Here is a 14,696-nt window from a genome sequence, read left to right as displayed (position 1 = left end):
TCGCTGAGCTAAAAAATGTGGCGTGGGGCATTGTAATTTAGGAGGAGGTTGCGCCACAGTTCGCACGGCCTATTTTGCACGCAACGGTCGAATTTGATTTGAAACTTGCTCTTCGACCGTCTGTAAACTCGGGCTCCGTCTCTTACTTCCAACTCACGACCTTTTTCTTCGTCGAAATTACAGCCAGGATCAGCTCGAGATACCAACGAACCCACAATGTCCTCCAATCTCGCGACTCTCACTAAGTCGCATAACATCATCGCTGCGAAGAAGAGGCAGAGGAAGGAACAGATAAAGGAGATCCTATTCGATGATGATGCTCGGAGGTGTGTTCGTATCCAAGTCTCACATACCATCAGACTGAATGAATTGTCATGTTATGTTTTTTTTTATTTGCAGAGACTTCTTGACCGGGTTTCATAAACGAAAACTGGCGAAGAAAGAGGAAGGAAAGAAGAAAGCTATTGCGAGGGATAAGCAGGAACATCTGGAGGCGAGGAGAGAGGTATGTTATCTTATTCTTTCTTCTCAACCGTCCATCCGTACCGCACACGAAAAGAACTGATTCATTGACTCCCTACCAGCAACGTCGTATGCTAGCCGAACAAGCCGTAGAGAACGCAGCAAAAGTAGAAGCAGCCTACGGCGGCATGGCACTCGGTGCGCACTTTCATCTCATATACATCCCCAGCCGTTCTCATACAATCGCAGATGGCGACGAGGAGGACGAAGAATGGACCGGCGTCGGCTCGAGCTCGAAGCCTAAAGAACAGGAAGAAGAATTCTCAGACGACGAGCAACTCGCCACAGTAACAATAGTCGAAGACTTCGACCCCGACACACTCATCCACGGTCCCTCCTCTTCTACCACCAACGACCCATTCACCACCGCTTCCATCGCCACTCCTCCCGCTCCTTCACGCGATCCTTCAGGACGCTTAATCACATCAAAAGGCAAATCCAGAGCCAACCCTACCGACCCATCATCATCCACTTCAGCGCCGTCATCATCAAAACCTAAAAAGCGGACGGAGACGAAGAAGAAGTATGGAACGAATGCGTCGAGGAAGGCGGATAAGACGAAGCAGAGGGCGAGGAAGCTCGAGAAGGCGGAGAGGGCGGGTGGGAAGGCTTCGAGGAAGAGAGGCGGTGGAGGTGGTGGTGGGAAGGCGGGAGGGAGGGGGAAGCGGTGATTATGAGTACCATCGGTGCAGAGGAGTGTTGGACGGTGTTTGGCGTGTGGTGTTGTGCTGAGGACGGTGCCTCGGTATATTTGCTCGTGGGTTGCTCTCTGTCTGCTGCAATCAACACCGTTTCAGTTGGAGGTCTATCTTCTCGTAGTGCTGCTCGTGCAGACGCGACACTTGATTTAAACTCATCATCGCGATGGACCTACCACGCACGGTGGTCATCTTCCTACATGCCTGCTTTGCTAAAATAATCGCAAAGAACGTTGTTCCTTGTTTTCTGGATCGTTCTGCTCTCTTGTGGCCCTACTGCTCCCGGATGTCTCACGCGCTTCTCTGCTCATCGACCTTTCGACACTTGCTTCATTTTTGGCCGGGACATCTCACAGTGGATTTCTTTATCGTCTATCAGTCATGGCAGTGCACTATCTCGGCGTATGCTCCTGAACTCTGGCGAATTATTTTGGGTCGGCTCGGAGCGGACCAGGACGTTCCTTGGGCTGTGGGCTTATGGCGTTGAGCCAACTCCGAACTGGTGAGTGCTCTACCTTTCTGTATTTCTCTATATTAACACCACAACGTTTTTTCTAAGATTCATTGATTGGCATTAACTCTCTGGACGCATCTGACACCAATTCCGGCCCTCGGTCATCCGAGACCTCTCAATCCAATCTACACGATCGACCGTACCTGGTTTATTCTCCCATCTCCCTCAACACCCCCAGCGGCTGCATTTCCTCATCCTCCACCAACCGCGCCAAGAAAACCCCCACAGCGTGCAGCGTGCATATGCATATCCGTCCCTTCTTCAAACGTGCAAACACATATTTTTGGCCATATTTCTCACTGTCCGGCATGCCACATGGGCGTAGGTACCTTGAGTTCCCTGGGTCATCGTATAAGTAGATAAAGACGACCCCTTCTGGGAGGGAGAAATGGTAGCCAGTCACTGATCGCATCGCGACTACAGAGCGCTTTCACGTTGGAACTGATTGACGAGATGAAGTTTACCTCGATTCAGGCTGTTGCTGCGATCGCTGTTGGTGTTGGCCCGAATGCGGTGGCGGCTTGGGGAAATGTTGGACATGAGACTATCGGGTTCGTTCTTCACCTCCCCACCTTTACTATTGGGCCAGTTTCTGGCTAGCTAATGTTTCCTTTCGTGTGATGATTAATAGGTATATCGCGATGTCTGTGAGTTCTCATGTTTCCTCGACACTTACTCGTGCCGGCGATACATCGCTCAACTGACTACGATTGGGATATACGTACAATAGTTCATCGGACCAGATACGTTGTCTTTCGTCAAGTCGTCCCTTGGATCGCAGTACAACTTCTCCCTCGGACCCGCCGCTCCCGTACGCACCCCACCCCACTCCTCTCGCTCTACTTACTCACCTATCATAGACTCTAACTGATTTATTGATAGTGGGCGGACGAAGTCAGGTCGGAGAAGGAGTTCGCGTTTAGCGCCCCGTTTCATTTTATCGATGCTGAGGGTACGCTTTCCTCTTCCAGTTATTGTGCTTTTTGAGAGGATTAGGGATAATGCGCTGAACCTTGTGATGTTATAGACTCCCCGCTTCAGGACATGTGTTCTGTAGTCCAGTCGAGGGACTGTGGTAGTGAAGGATGCATTCGTAAGCGATCCTATCTTTTCTTGACACCGCTTATTGATGAATGATGACGGTTGCTCGTGATCGACAGTGTCAGCCATCCAGAACTACACGACTCGTCTTATCGACACGAAGTTAGATGCGGAGCAGAGGCAGGAGGCGCTTAAATTCGTTAGTGAGTAGTTGCCCAACAACATCATCTCCATCGAAACGAAACTATGTGACTGATTGTTTCTGAACAGCTCACGTACGTATTCAAGTTCTGTTCGCTGGTCGAAGCTGAAATGAGCCCTGTGTCGGACGGGTAGTTTGTCGGCGATATTGGCCAGCCTTTGCACGTCGAGGTAGGTCACTCGACCCCAGTCTCTCCTCAGAGGTTGCGACTCGCCGCGGATGAGATGCATGGCTAACCGAGACATCCAGGCGTTAGAGCTCGGTGGCAACGATATCAGTGCAGTTTGCGATGGCGCGAAGACGAACTTGCATGCTGTACGTACTCCTTGATATTTCTTTCGGTCACCGTCTTACGCCTTTCTATGCTAGGCCTGGGGTACGTAGCGCCCTTCGTCCACAGCTCCAACTCTGATCCGCAACTGACTCCATATAATCACAGACACCGGCATGCTAGTGAAGAATGTCGACGCCATCCACGGTGGGGACCCTCAAGTATACGCCGCCGACCTCGTTTCTAGAATCAACGTACGTCGCACTCCTCTCCGCCACACCAGCCATATGCATTGAATTTTGGTCTTCGATGATGTGTTGCTAGACCGGCGACTTCAAGTCCCTATCCGCCAGCTGGGTCAGCTGCATCACGTCCTCTGCGCTCAGTTCGACCGCCTGTCCTCTCGTATGGGCGAAAGAAGCGAATTCGTTCGATTGTGTACGTCTTTTCCTCTATTTTACTCATATGTCTTGCAGCCCGCGGAACTGAGGGTATGTCGTGACTGCTTGGACCATAGTCGGAGGTCTTCACGTTCACGACCGGCGAAGATCTTTGTAACTCTGCATATTTCACGTCTGCTATCCCTGTTGTGAGCATTTTCTCTTCGCCGTATGCTTTTACTGGTTCGCATATGCTAATGCGAAGCCTTCGCTTTATGTTCGAAGATTGACCTGCAGCTCGCTAAGCAAGGGTTCAGGCTCGCGAAGTGGTTGGACGCGATTTTCGAGTAGAGGTTTGGTGGGATCAAATGGGTATGATGGCCTCGATACCGAAACCTTCCACTGTAGCTCAAGGTTTCACGTTGGGCCACATGTCTGGCTTCGCCACATCCAAGACCACGGACCAATATATATCTTGTCCAATGTAACGTCGTATCCCAGGAAAGTCAAACTACAAAACCAGAAAGCCAGACGCAGCCCATGTAACGTACACTGGGAAGCTACAGTAGAGGCACGGACGATGTGAATACCAACAAAAACATACTACTGTTCGTTATCATAGTAAGTAATAGCGGTGTCCCCTTACTCGATGGAAGCCTTTGAAACCCTCTTTGGAAACGCTCTATCGTACCCAACGAGCGTGAATCGAAAGCGTGCGTCGTTGATGCTGAGCCTTTCCACTGCCTTTTTACACCCCTGCTCTCCCAATTGAATCTCTTCAACCCAAGCTCGGATGCCATGCTCTTTCGCCACTTCCAGCATGCTGACCATCTCCGATCTGCTGCCAATATGGCTGCCAGCGATATTTGCACCTGTCCGAAGGAAAAGGAGATTGAAAGCCTTGAGATCCGGAAACGGCGCATCTGGAATTCCGACGAAGTGGAATGTGCCGTGAATACGAAGAGTAGAGAAGTACTCTAGCAGGTTGAAGGTATGTGCGACATCGACAGTGTTCATGATGAAATCGAACTCGTACTGCAAAGGCTTGTGCCAGTTCTCCGTCGAGGTTAAGATGAAATGGTGTGCACCGCATGCTATTGCGTCCTGCTCCTTATTAGAAGAGTGTGATAGGGCGAATACTTCAGCACCGAGCGCGCGTGCAAATTGGAGTGCAAGATGTCCAAGCCCGCCACTAGTACTAAATTATCAGCAACCGAGATACTTGATAGAACAAGATAATACACACATGCCAAGCACCGCGACCTTCGATCCTGGGCCAATGTTGGCCCGGCGTAAAGGCCCAAAGACACTGACACCTGCACACATCAGGGGCGCGACCGCAGACGAGGGAAGGCCATCGGGGATGGGGACGGTGTAGTGCTCATGTACACGAATGTGGCTCGCGAACCCGCCCTGAGACATGACGCCGTCACTGTACTTGACTCCGTAAGTTCCTAGACATACGGACGAGGTGCATTAGAAATAATCACAAAATTCATAGAGAGAAATGTTATGGTACCGATGCGTTTTGCGCAATAGTTCTCATTCCCGGTCTTGCATGCCTTGCAATCAAAGCAGGAGAGGACTTGAGCACCGACACCAACCCTGTCCCCGACCTTGCACAGCGTAACTAGTGCCCCCACTGTGATCACTTCGCCAACGATCTCGTGCCCGACACAAAGGGGAAAGCCTTTTGGGCCCCAGCCACCTGTAAGAGTATGGATGTCGCCTATAGCGGAATAAATGAAAACGCTCAGGAAATACTTCGGAAGAAAACCGCACATCAAAAGGCGGGTCACGTACTGCCGCATATACTACAGCACTCGACGCTGACATCGACATCATGTTCTTCGAACGGCTTCGGTGTGAACTGTACCGTTTTTAATATTCAGTATGCTGCATCTTAACACCTGAAGGAGACGAAGGGATATTTTACATACCTCAAGGGACTTGAAGTCGGACCAATTCTTATGCGATTGAACGCAGAATCCTTCGAACGTCTCGGGATACATGGTCGGAGATACAATTTAAGTTTTTTTTGTCAAGGAGAGGGAGAGGACGAGTGAGCTGCCGCTGCCACCGCATGGCCTGAAAGCTCTTGTATGCAACGGATATCAAGCTACAGAAGGTGATAGAATTGGACGCGTACGGCATCTCAAAATAACTTGTCCGCGAAGCTTTAGCTGCCGAGGTAAATGCTGTATTCTACTCCCATTTAAGCTGATCTCGCTATCGGCTCTACGCTCGGCATCTGGATGGAGTTACGCTGTGGACTCTCCGACTAGCTAGTTGTCGTATTAGATATGACTTCCGAACATGACAGGGACTCAATGGCTGAGTCATTTTTCGAGGAACTCGCGCAAAACTCGCGACGTAGAGTGCTCTGTGTAAAAATAGAAACCGTGTTGAGCCAGCATACATATTCGGAAGCGGGAGAATTGTTATATGTAGGCAGTAGCCCTCTCCTACGCTAGAGAATCAGAACGCTCGAACTATCATCGTTTGATGAATTCTCTACATCTGTGCACATTCCTATCAGAACTCTGATGATCGTTGGGCTGGGAGCGATTCACAATACCGCCACGATCACCAAAACGGACTAAGGATATCACACGGAGTACAGAAGAATCGAGCGTGTATTGGGTTCTCTTCCATCTTTGAATAGTACTACTGTCATTCGGGGTGGAATCCGAAAGCCCATCATAGTCCCAGAAATATCTGAATGTGACCAAACGAGCTATGAACGTGACTCTGCACGGCGCCGGAGGACATTGCAGCTGAGACCAATTTTGACCTGAAACCAATGATTCATTGGTATATATACTCTATCACCGAGCAGTTATATTTAACAAAATATTCCACGAACTCGATATAGAAGTATGCATAACCACTTTCATACCCTGTAGTAGGAGCGAATTAATATCTCACACAGGAGGGCCATCGCCAAGTTATCGCAGATCCCACGCGAACCAGGTCATGCGGAGTAAGAACTCCGCTGAAATTCCATTTGCATGCACGTCTAACATTTAGCACGACCGTAAACTTCACGGAGCAACTTCACACAACGGCTGCAAATGACCCTATAGAGGGCTCAAAAAAACCCTGCAAGTTTTTTTAGGCGGATAACAAAGAGATGCCTCATGGGAGAACGCTACAGACAAACCTCATGCATCACAACGAGCCTAGTACTCCATTGTTTACCTGATCTACAGTGCCACACCAAATAATACAGACGGCGCCGCTGATGCACATCGCGGAAGAGCTATACGGATGTCCCATCTCGGGACCGTGGGCTAGGCCTTCAGTTTACTCTAGCCCTTCTGAGTCCAAAGAGATACAGCGGAGGGTTCACATTTTAACTTGTAATACGAACTTGCGACGCCCAAAAGTTAACTTGCGCAAACTTGTCGGTGTACAAGTTAATTTGTCCCAGTTAACTTGCAAGTTTGCAAGCTCACTTGGCTGTCAAACTTGCGTTTACGAACTTGTATAGCTTGGCACACTTGTGAAACCTCTGAGATCATGAGGCATCAATATGTCCTTCTACCACTGGTATAACACTTACCATGCCTTGTCGGACATACCTACATGTAATCACGCGTTTGACTAGTTCGCGTGCACAATCGCCAACGGGTAGCTGGCCGTTTGCCTCTGTACCACAAGCATCACAAGTAAGGACTCGGATACTGTAGATGATGCCTCCGCGGACACAGTAGTCAAAGACCATCGTATTTATCAGAAGCGCTAGCTCATCAATGTATTGCCTGCCTCCTACTAAGTACCTTGACCGATGCTGAGCTTTCCACTACTGGTGCCCACTAAAGCATCACTTTTAGCATGCCAATAGCGATGACTTGGGCGTCCCCAGTATCCAAGTACAGCGAGACTTTCATAGCGACTAGATATATACTGGATGATCACATTTACTTCGACAGACTAGGCTACCTTAGTTAACTTTCAAGTCAGCATGCGTGCTTTACAAGCTCGCTTGAGAAACTTGGCCCTACAAGTTTGCTCAAGTTTGCATTACTGCAGTCATACAAGTTTGACACAAGCACACGCAAGTGAATCATACACCATGTCATAAGTTGATCAGTGTGCTGAATGTAGCAGCGGAAAAGGTATTTCAGACACATGCTGACCGGGAAAACTAGAGTGAAGAGAACGTTAAGAGATCGAGATAACAAAAGGCTAGTGTTTCGCCATGGTCGAAAGAGGTCATAATGACTTCGGGACTCCACTCAGATATAACCCGTACGCGTGAAGTTTACCGCTCTGTTTGACCTCAACGGGAGGGTTATATCATCGATGGAAGTCCCAAGTTGGTCCCAAGGATTCCATCTTTGCAATGGCCCGTATCGCCATGCTGGACATCTATAGCCCGTCTAGACAAATCAAATCTCCGAGGGTAGGTTCCAGCTACAGCGCTAGCTCGAGAAATCATTACGCAAGAGTGTACGCAGTGGAGGTTTAAGCCCGCTATAACCGAGACTAAGTGATCGACGAGCGAGTCGGAGCAGGAGTAACAAAGATTCGTAGTTGAGATACGCGTCAACACGGGAAGAGGGAGAATAACCATGTAGGGCACACCAGGTGTGATACTTATGGGTGTCATCGCTGGTGAGCTACATGGTTATCGAGGATTATAGGAGCACAAGTGCGCCACAAGTGAGAGGTACGCAAGTGCCACAAGTTTGTTCCATTAAGTCATGCCCGATTTGGCAGGCAAGTCAAGTTACAAGTTCGCGCCACAAGTTAAATTGCGCTGGCTCGATACAGCGGGTTTCCCTGTAACAAATGAACGTGTCCACCAATCCAATGTTGCGCCTACACTACGATAAAGTGTTGCAGTGTCGTGTTCATGCTGGAAACACTTCTTTATGCCCCGCTATAAATCAAGAGTTATGAGTAGGCCACCAGTCCGAGCAGAGCCAAGATGATAAAACTGACATTTCTCAAATCGAACAGGGCCCTAAAATATATAGTGTATCAGCATAGTGAATCTCTATCATACATAAAGGATGTTGACCCACCATCTCTTCAAGTCTATATCCTTGACTCTTCAACTCCTTGCTCGGAATCTTATATACCGTTATCATCCCTAGCGCCAAAGCCACCCTTTCTACCATCCACCGCAGCCCGTTCGACTCTCGCCGATACCATGGTCGAGCTGCGAACCTGTATAAGCGGTGAACATGTATCCATGAACTGATACTGCACTGTAATGCTCACCAGGCAGGGTGCATGCGTGGGAGTGAGGACCCATCGTCTGGCGTCATATTCATGTTGTGTGGTGCATTAACGAAGAGGCGTGGACCAAATCTCGGTAGACAGCAGTATCTCTCGAAGAGAATAAATGCCATGCGGCATATCGATATGGTGCCATGAAGTATTTGATGTTGTGGAGGAAACCTGTGGATAGAATGTGCAGATATCAGTTGTGGATATCGGTGGTCGACACCTCAATATAAGCGGCAAAAAAGTGACCAACATCATTGCTATCCGAACTCTCTCGTCTAATAATGCCCAGACCACATGCCGCAGTATTGTGCGCAAACCAAGACCGTTCGGAACTGTACCAAGAAGCTCGTTAGTAGTGGCTTCGGCGAGGTCATGATTGGATTGTCTAGGAATCATCGCAGTCGTCTCATAGCTCTTTATTTAGTACGATAAAAGAACGGGTGAGTTATCTAGGTACTTCGGGACATCACATGGTGAAACATACTAGACTCCATTCACGAAGCTCATCAAGAGTTTCCGGAATGTCCTTGATATGCATATTCTCTCCTATATTGCGCCAATAGACGAACATAGCGTGGGCCTCAAGGTCAGAAAGAGGCCTCCATCCCCATTTCGAGCACCAAGTCTGAAGAAGTACGTGTAGTCGGTCCATTTGCGAGATTTAGTCTGGGAAACACATTACGAACGCAGGGAGTACGTACAATTGGTTCGAGAATGAATAGGGCCAGGGTGTATAGGTAGTCATCATTGCTCTGTATTCAACGCAGGTAAGATCGATGGATCCGCTCCTGTTCTGTAAGCGGTGACCCTTACTATTTTATATTTGCTATGAAGCCAGTTTACTCGAGCTAGCGCAATTGCACCTCTGGGATCGTCGGCTCCAATGGTAGTTTCAGTTCGTGAGTCGCCGGGCTGGCCGACCATAGCAGTGATGCAGCAATTCAACCAAGTTGCTTCAGGTTTGAGATCGAACAAAGTAATTTCCAGGCGAATATGTATCAGTATACAGCACGCCGATTGAGATATTTGTGTAAAAGCTCACCGACGAGTATTGAGGTCTGTACATAGTGCAAAGTTATCCTCAGAAAAAAATTCCCGCAGAAACCGAAGTACAAAAGAAAAACACTCGCATCTGAGTACCGTTTTGATACACTGCTCTCGCATGATAATTCATTCGTGTTGGTCAATAACTCAGATATAGTCGGCTGGGAATATTATCAGGTTGATTAAAAAATACCAACTCATAAACGCAAACGTACGATCCCATACGTCTTGAAGAGGGCGAATGAGTAGGCGTAGATCACGAGGTCTGGCATGTCCCACAAGAGCGACAGCTGGAGAATTTCCTGTGCCTCTCGCATCGTAAGGCTATTGATGTCTCGCTTCATGTACTTCATATGGAGTTTGTCATAGCGGCGCCATCGAAGACAGCGGACTAGGACCAGGTAAGAGATTATGAATAATACGGAGATGCTGAATTTTAACGGAGCCATTGCTGAGGATCAAACAGAATAGGGTGACTCGCAATAAGGAAGAGAAAGCCTTGTGGTGTATATAAATGAACACACCGATGATGGCGTGAGAAAGGAGAAGGGTAGATGGAAGTAGAGGAGTACTTTACATCGGAAGCCTAAGATTCACATCTTCCTAAAACGTTAAGCGGAGTGCGAGATATAAACCGGCAACATGGGAACTCCGACGTATAAAAATGTAGCCCAAACACGCTACCGCCGCACTTGAAGTCGGTCGGATCTAGGCGATGAGAAATATGATTGATGCCGCGGTCGACATCGTAATCTCACAGGGAGGCAGTATCGTGACATTATACATGGCCTGCTGATACGACTACTAGATCGCGTATGTGGTCCTAACTGTGGCGAACCGCACTCCTGTTGATTGCTCCCCTTGACAGAGATTCAAAACTGAAATGGTGTCTTGCGACTTGGCCCAAAGTTCTTGGTCAGTCAGTATATTATGTCCTTTAGATCAGTGTCACTGTGTTAAGTGAAACTATGTGTATCCCGGGCGTTATAATCGCTTCTAATCCGGCCTAAGGTCATATTCCGCCGAGAATACTACTCACCCACCAACTGTTTCTCTCTATCGCTAATGAATATCGGCGCCCACTCGCAGAATCCTAGTAGCTAAATAGGATCTAACATACGCTGCCTGAGAAGAATGTCACCAGGTAAGATAGATCGCTCTACGTGCTATTCATGTACACGCTCTTTGCCGTTTTTTGACCGAGAAGCGTTAGATAGAATTCATCTACACTCGCACACAGGAAGCGGATTTTGCATTCACTCCATATTTAGCGCTGAGCATAGCCCCCAAGTTCCAAAGGAGCTATGAGAGCTTATTCTATTTATACACGATACACGAATGAGGCCGTTGTTATGCTGTAACCGGTAGTCCGTCAGTAAAGACGATCACGAAGGCCAGGACTCACATGTACTCTACACGTCCAGTCAGAAGGAGTTCGGGTGCCCTCACTGATAAATACACGTCGGTAGGTTCTATTAGGTTCTATCTTGGGGCTGAGACATGAAGCCCAGCACATTGAATTCTGGATCTCCGAAATGTGGCCATGTGCTCTAGCGCGACATGATCACACTGCTGTATCATGGGTAAACCTTCCTACCATTATGTTGCACTTAGATCAGAAAATGCAGTGGAGCGTACAGTTACAATGTTTCGGGATCTCGCGGAATGTCCTTACCATAAAGGAATGTTTCGTCTTCGCCACAGTGCGACGAGGCACGGTAGATCACGAATTTATGGAATGTTCTTGCAAACGGAGACATTGGATCGTGCCCGCCGATTAGAGCTGGCCACTGTGACAGTGACAGTGCTCTGACGGGATCTTCCTTGTCCTCCACTCTCGCGAGACATCTTCCTAGTACAGCCAGATCTTCCTAGCATCTTCTACTTCAGATATAAACATGTGTGGCAGCGGCTTCGGATTTCCAAGCCCTTACGCATTATACCTCGTCGCCAAACTCCTTAGCTGCATATCTTGGCCACAATAATCGCTATGTATAGTCATCCAGAACAGCTTCCTCTCATTTGCCACCGCTCCTCCGAAGAAAGCAGTCGAAAATTTAAGCGTATTGCTCTATCCGTTACCTACCTTATTTTTTCTACAGGAATTGACCGTAAGCCTCGCAGCTCGCTAGAGTTTACTTTTACTACCCAACTGATGTAAATTCCACAGCGACGATCACAGCAGCTGCTGCTCCGACGATAGCGGAATATTTCGGCGACACTTCGAGCTCACTTTTTCTGCCTACCATAACTCTTCTCTTCTCCACTATTGCGGCACCTATGTTTGCACAACTATCTAACGCTTGTGGTACTGCCTTTGCTTGTGGAATCGCGTCGCTCTTTTTTGCTGGAGGAGCTTTGACGTGTGTATTTGCACCCACTCTCCTTGTTGTATTGTGCGGCCGAGCGCTTGCGGGTCTAGGAATTGGTGGAATCGGTATTCTGAGTTCTGTCGTATTATCAGGTAATGTCTGTCCTGATTTCTTCTTTTTGCGCAGAGAATTAAAGTGATATACCCTAGAAACGGTTCCCCTGAAGTCGAGAGCGCTATGGCATAGTGTTGGCAAACTGGTTGCAGGTGTAAGCGTGCATTTCGACCTCCAATACCCTCGTTTCCTGACTTCTTCCACCAAGGTCTCGATGGCACTAGGCGGCCCTGTCGGTGGAATCGTCTCCGACAAGCTACATTGGCGAGTAGCTTTTATGCTTGAAGTTCCCCTGGCATTGGTGGCCTTCCTCGTCTCTGTCCTATGTCTCGAATCCCATGCTACGATGTCCGGCGGTATTTCTACCCCAATAAGTCGGACTCCTCCCAAAAAACAAGTCGACATCATGGGATGCATCCTTCTTCCTCTAATAATTGCTCCTGTCATTTTAATCTCCTCGACTCTGGCCACGTCTTTCGGCGCATCCGAGGCCACCTACGTCGACAAGGCTGTCGTTATAATCTCGATCATCGTCGCAATCGCGTCAACAGCCGTATTTTCTTTCAATGAACATCTCTCGACGAACCCGATCGTTTCTGTCCGCCTTCTACGCCGCAAGAACGTCGGGACCGCCTGCTTTATGCAGCTTCTTTGCGCAAGTGTCCATCATTCTATCCTCAGCCTCTCACCGATCGTAGCAGTCGTCATCGGTCGCACGTCGGTCTCTCTCGCCGGGATCTACATTATGCCCATCTCCCTCGCTGCAGTGCTCGCCACCGTCGTCGCAGGGCACCGTATCAAGCGTACTGGAAGGTGCAAATCCCTGCTCCTCGTCGGGGCGTTCTTCGTCATTTTAGGACCGCTCGCTTTCATGGGGGCTGTTTCATACGGCGAGGGTCGAGGTCATAAAATTATTTACGCACTCTGTAGCTTTCCCTCGACGTTCGGGTTCCAGCTTATCAGCTCCGTCTCGATAGTCGTGCTGTTGGCGGGGTGTGATTCTACGGAGATCGCAGATATCACAAGTCATGCCTCTCGTGAGTTTGTTTCGCGTTCAAACTTCGAATATCACAGATGCTCACTGCCTCATCTAGTGTTCAAGTCACTGGGGGGCGTCATGGGGGCGTCGCTGTCGGCAGTTGTTATGCAAGGTCTTCTGTCGTACACGCTGTCTACAACCTTGCCACCACAAGATCATCAGGTATTTTGCAATCTTAACCCGCTCGCTTATTTTATCCGCGAAGCTTATACGTCCCATCTTTTAGTATCTTCTGGCTCTGAAATCTCCGGGACAAGACTGGTCTTCCCTTCCCCTGGCGGTACAAGCGGTGGGATATGATGCATGGAAGAGCACTCTCGGCGCGATATTTGGTATCCTCTCATGCATCTCCATGATCAACGTTCTCGTCACATCATGGGGTATCTCTGAGCTTGATGCCAGCAGTTTGAGTACTGCGTACTGAGAATGGCTAACTCTATTTTGATGTGATCCCGGTGGTCGCGGAAGCGAGCTTCAGTTATTTGGGCCAGACGTTTAAATTTATTGCGAACCAACTATGTATTGCTTAGCATACTTGCACTCCCGTACGCGCATATCGGAGTTCACGAAAGCACAGAAAGTAAAACATTTATTTTCAAAAAATAAAAACCAATTACCGACGGAAACGAGTTCTAAACTTGTCTTCGTCGACACAAATTACTGACTCGTTACGGTTGTGGAGCGCCACTGGCAGTGTGCACGACGGGGTCCTGTGGTGGTCAGAAATTGCTGGGGAAGGAAGGAAGCTGAAAGCACTCGGAACAAGGCGGTTCTTGGCAGTCGTTCTCGCGGGTATTGAGTGGCCTTCCTCTGTCGCATCCATCTAAATTAGGCCAATCATGGTCCATGATTCTCGAATCATGATTCCCTCAAGCATCAAGACAGGACAGCCTCGCTGGGTCAAGGTGTCTGCAATACTCTCCACGCCATCAGAGGGAGTGGGAATGCCAAGGTCAACGGTAGGCAAACTCGTGCCCAACTTGGCGTGAACTGCATGTCGTTTACATTAGACGGCAAGTAGTAGTAGCAGACTTAGCGGTGGCGGCGACATACGTATGTCTCAAGATTCCGTACTGCCTGGTTCCATGTTCTGGGTCCAAGCCATTGATCATTTCTCAAGTCGAGACAGTGTGGAGTCCACAATTGCACCTGAGGGAAAGCGAGTATACTTTCTTGGGTATTTGATGCGCGTTCGTGGCACCATCGAGCCATACGCCTTGTGGCGCATGATCCTCAATCATATGATTGGACAACAGTGCCGAATGGGGCTTATCCGGTTAACGCCCAATTGAGGAATCGCGTCAGACGGCGGGCTTCA

At 48.8% G+C, this 14,696-nt stretch overlaps 5 protein-coding genes across 5 annotated transcripts; 3 read left to right on the top strand and 2 right to left on the bottom strand.

The window, feature by feature from the left end:
- Positions 1 to 216: 216 nt before the first annotated feature.
- Positions 217 to 1,145, top strand: STEHIDRAFT_38202 (uncharacterized protein; the record flags this gene model as incomplete). The annotated part of the gene is made up of 3 exons (XM_007307688.1): positions 217 to 326; positions 400 to 505; positions 585 to 1,145. Coding segments are annotated over 3 exons (777 nt in total), but the record flags the coding sequence as incomplete, so codon positions are not given.
- A 1,042-nt stretch (positions 1,146 to 2,187) lies between these two features.
- Positions 2,188 to 3,979, top strand: STEHIDRAFT_101957 (nuclease Le1; the record flags this gene model as incomplete). The annotated part of the gene is made up of 14 exons (XM_007307791.1): positions 2,188 to 2,285; positions 2,366 to 2,381; positions 2,465 to 2,545; positions 2,617 to 2,686; positions 2,762 to 2,827; positions 2,895 to 2,978; positions 3,046 to 3,050; positions 3,112 to 3,147; positions 3,227 to 3,292; positions 3,347 to 3,353; positions 3,417 to 3,502; positions 3,573 to 3,686; positions 3,766 to 3,837; positions 3,914 to 3,979. 14 exons carry the CDS (start codon positions 2,188 to 2,190, stop codon positions 3,977 to 3,979), a joined length of 867 nt encoding a protein of 288 aa, XP_007307853.1.
- Positions 3,980 to 4,270: 291 nt separating this feature from the next.
- On the bottom strand, positions 4,271 to 5,640 carry STEHIDRAFT_64225 (NADPH-dependent medium chain alcohol dehydrogenase; the record flags this gene model as incomplete). Its single annotated transcript, XM_007307764.1, has 5 exons — positions 4,271 to 4,820; positions 4,875 to 5,082; positions 5,148 to 5,357; positions 5,432 to 5,498; positions 5,569 to 5,640. 5 exons carry the CDS (start codon positions 5,638 to 5,640, stop codon positions 4,271 to 4,273), a joined length of 1,107 nt encoding a protein of 368 aa, XP_007307826.1.
- A 2,943-nt stretch (positions 5,641 to 8,583) lies between these two features.
- Positions 8,584 to 10,362, bottom strand: STEHIDRAFT_63775 (uncharacterized protein; the record flags this gene model as incomplete). Its single annotated transcript, XM_007307721.1, has 8 exons — positions 8,584 to 8,806; positions 8,861 to 9,040; positions 9,120 to 9,283; positions 9,354 to 9,494; positions 9,571 to 9,621; positions 9,683 to 9,822; positions 9,975 to 10,074; positions 10,129 to 10,362. 8 exons carry the CDS (start codon positions 10,360 to 10,362, stop codon positions 8,584 to 8,586), a joined length of 1,233 nt encoding a protein of 410 aa, XP_007307783.1.
- A 1,541-nt stretch (positions 10,363 to 11,903) lies between these two features.
- On the top strand, positions 11,904 to 13,802 carry STEHIDRAFT_113744 (MFS general substrate transporter; the record flags this gene model as incomplete). Its single annotated transcript, XM_007307790.1, has 5 exons — positions 11,904 to 12,024; positions 12,084 to 12,377; positions 12,492 to 13,376; positions 13,434 to 13,540; positions 13,605 to 13,802. The coding sequence occupies 5 exons, from the start codon at positions 11,904 to 11,906 to the stop codon at positions 13,800 to 13,802; spliced, it is 1,605 nt and encodes a 534-aa protein (XP_007307852.1).
- Positions 13,803 to 14,696: the final 894 nt, after the last annotated feature.

This window comes from Stereum hirsutum, assembly GCF_000264905.1.
Source record: "Stereum hirsutum FP-91666 SS1 unplaced genomic scaffold STEHIscaffold_14, whole genome shotgun sequence".
Lineage (NCBI taxonomy): Eukaryota > Fungi > Basidiomycota > Agaricomycetes > Russulales > Stereaceae > Stereum > Stereum hirsutum.
This window is presented reverse-complemented; position numbering and strand designations above follow the sequence as displayed.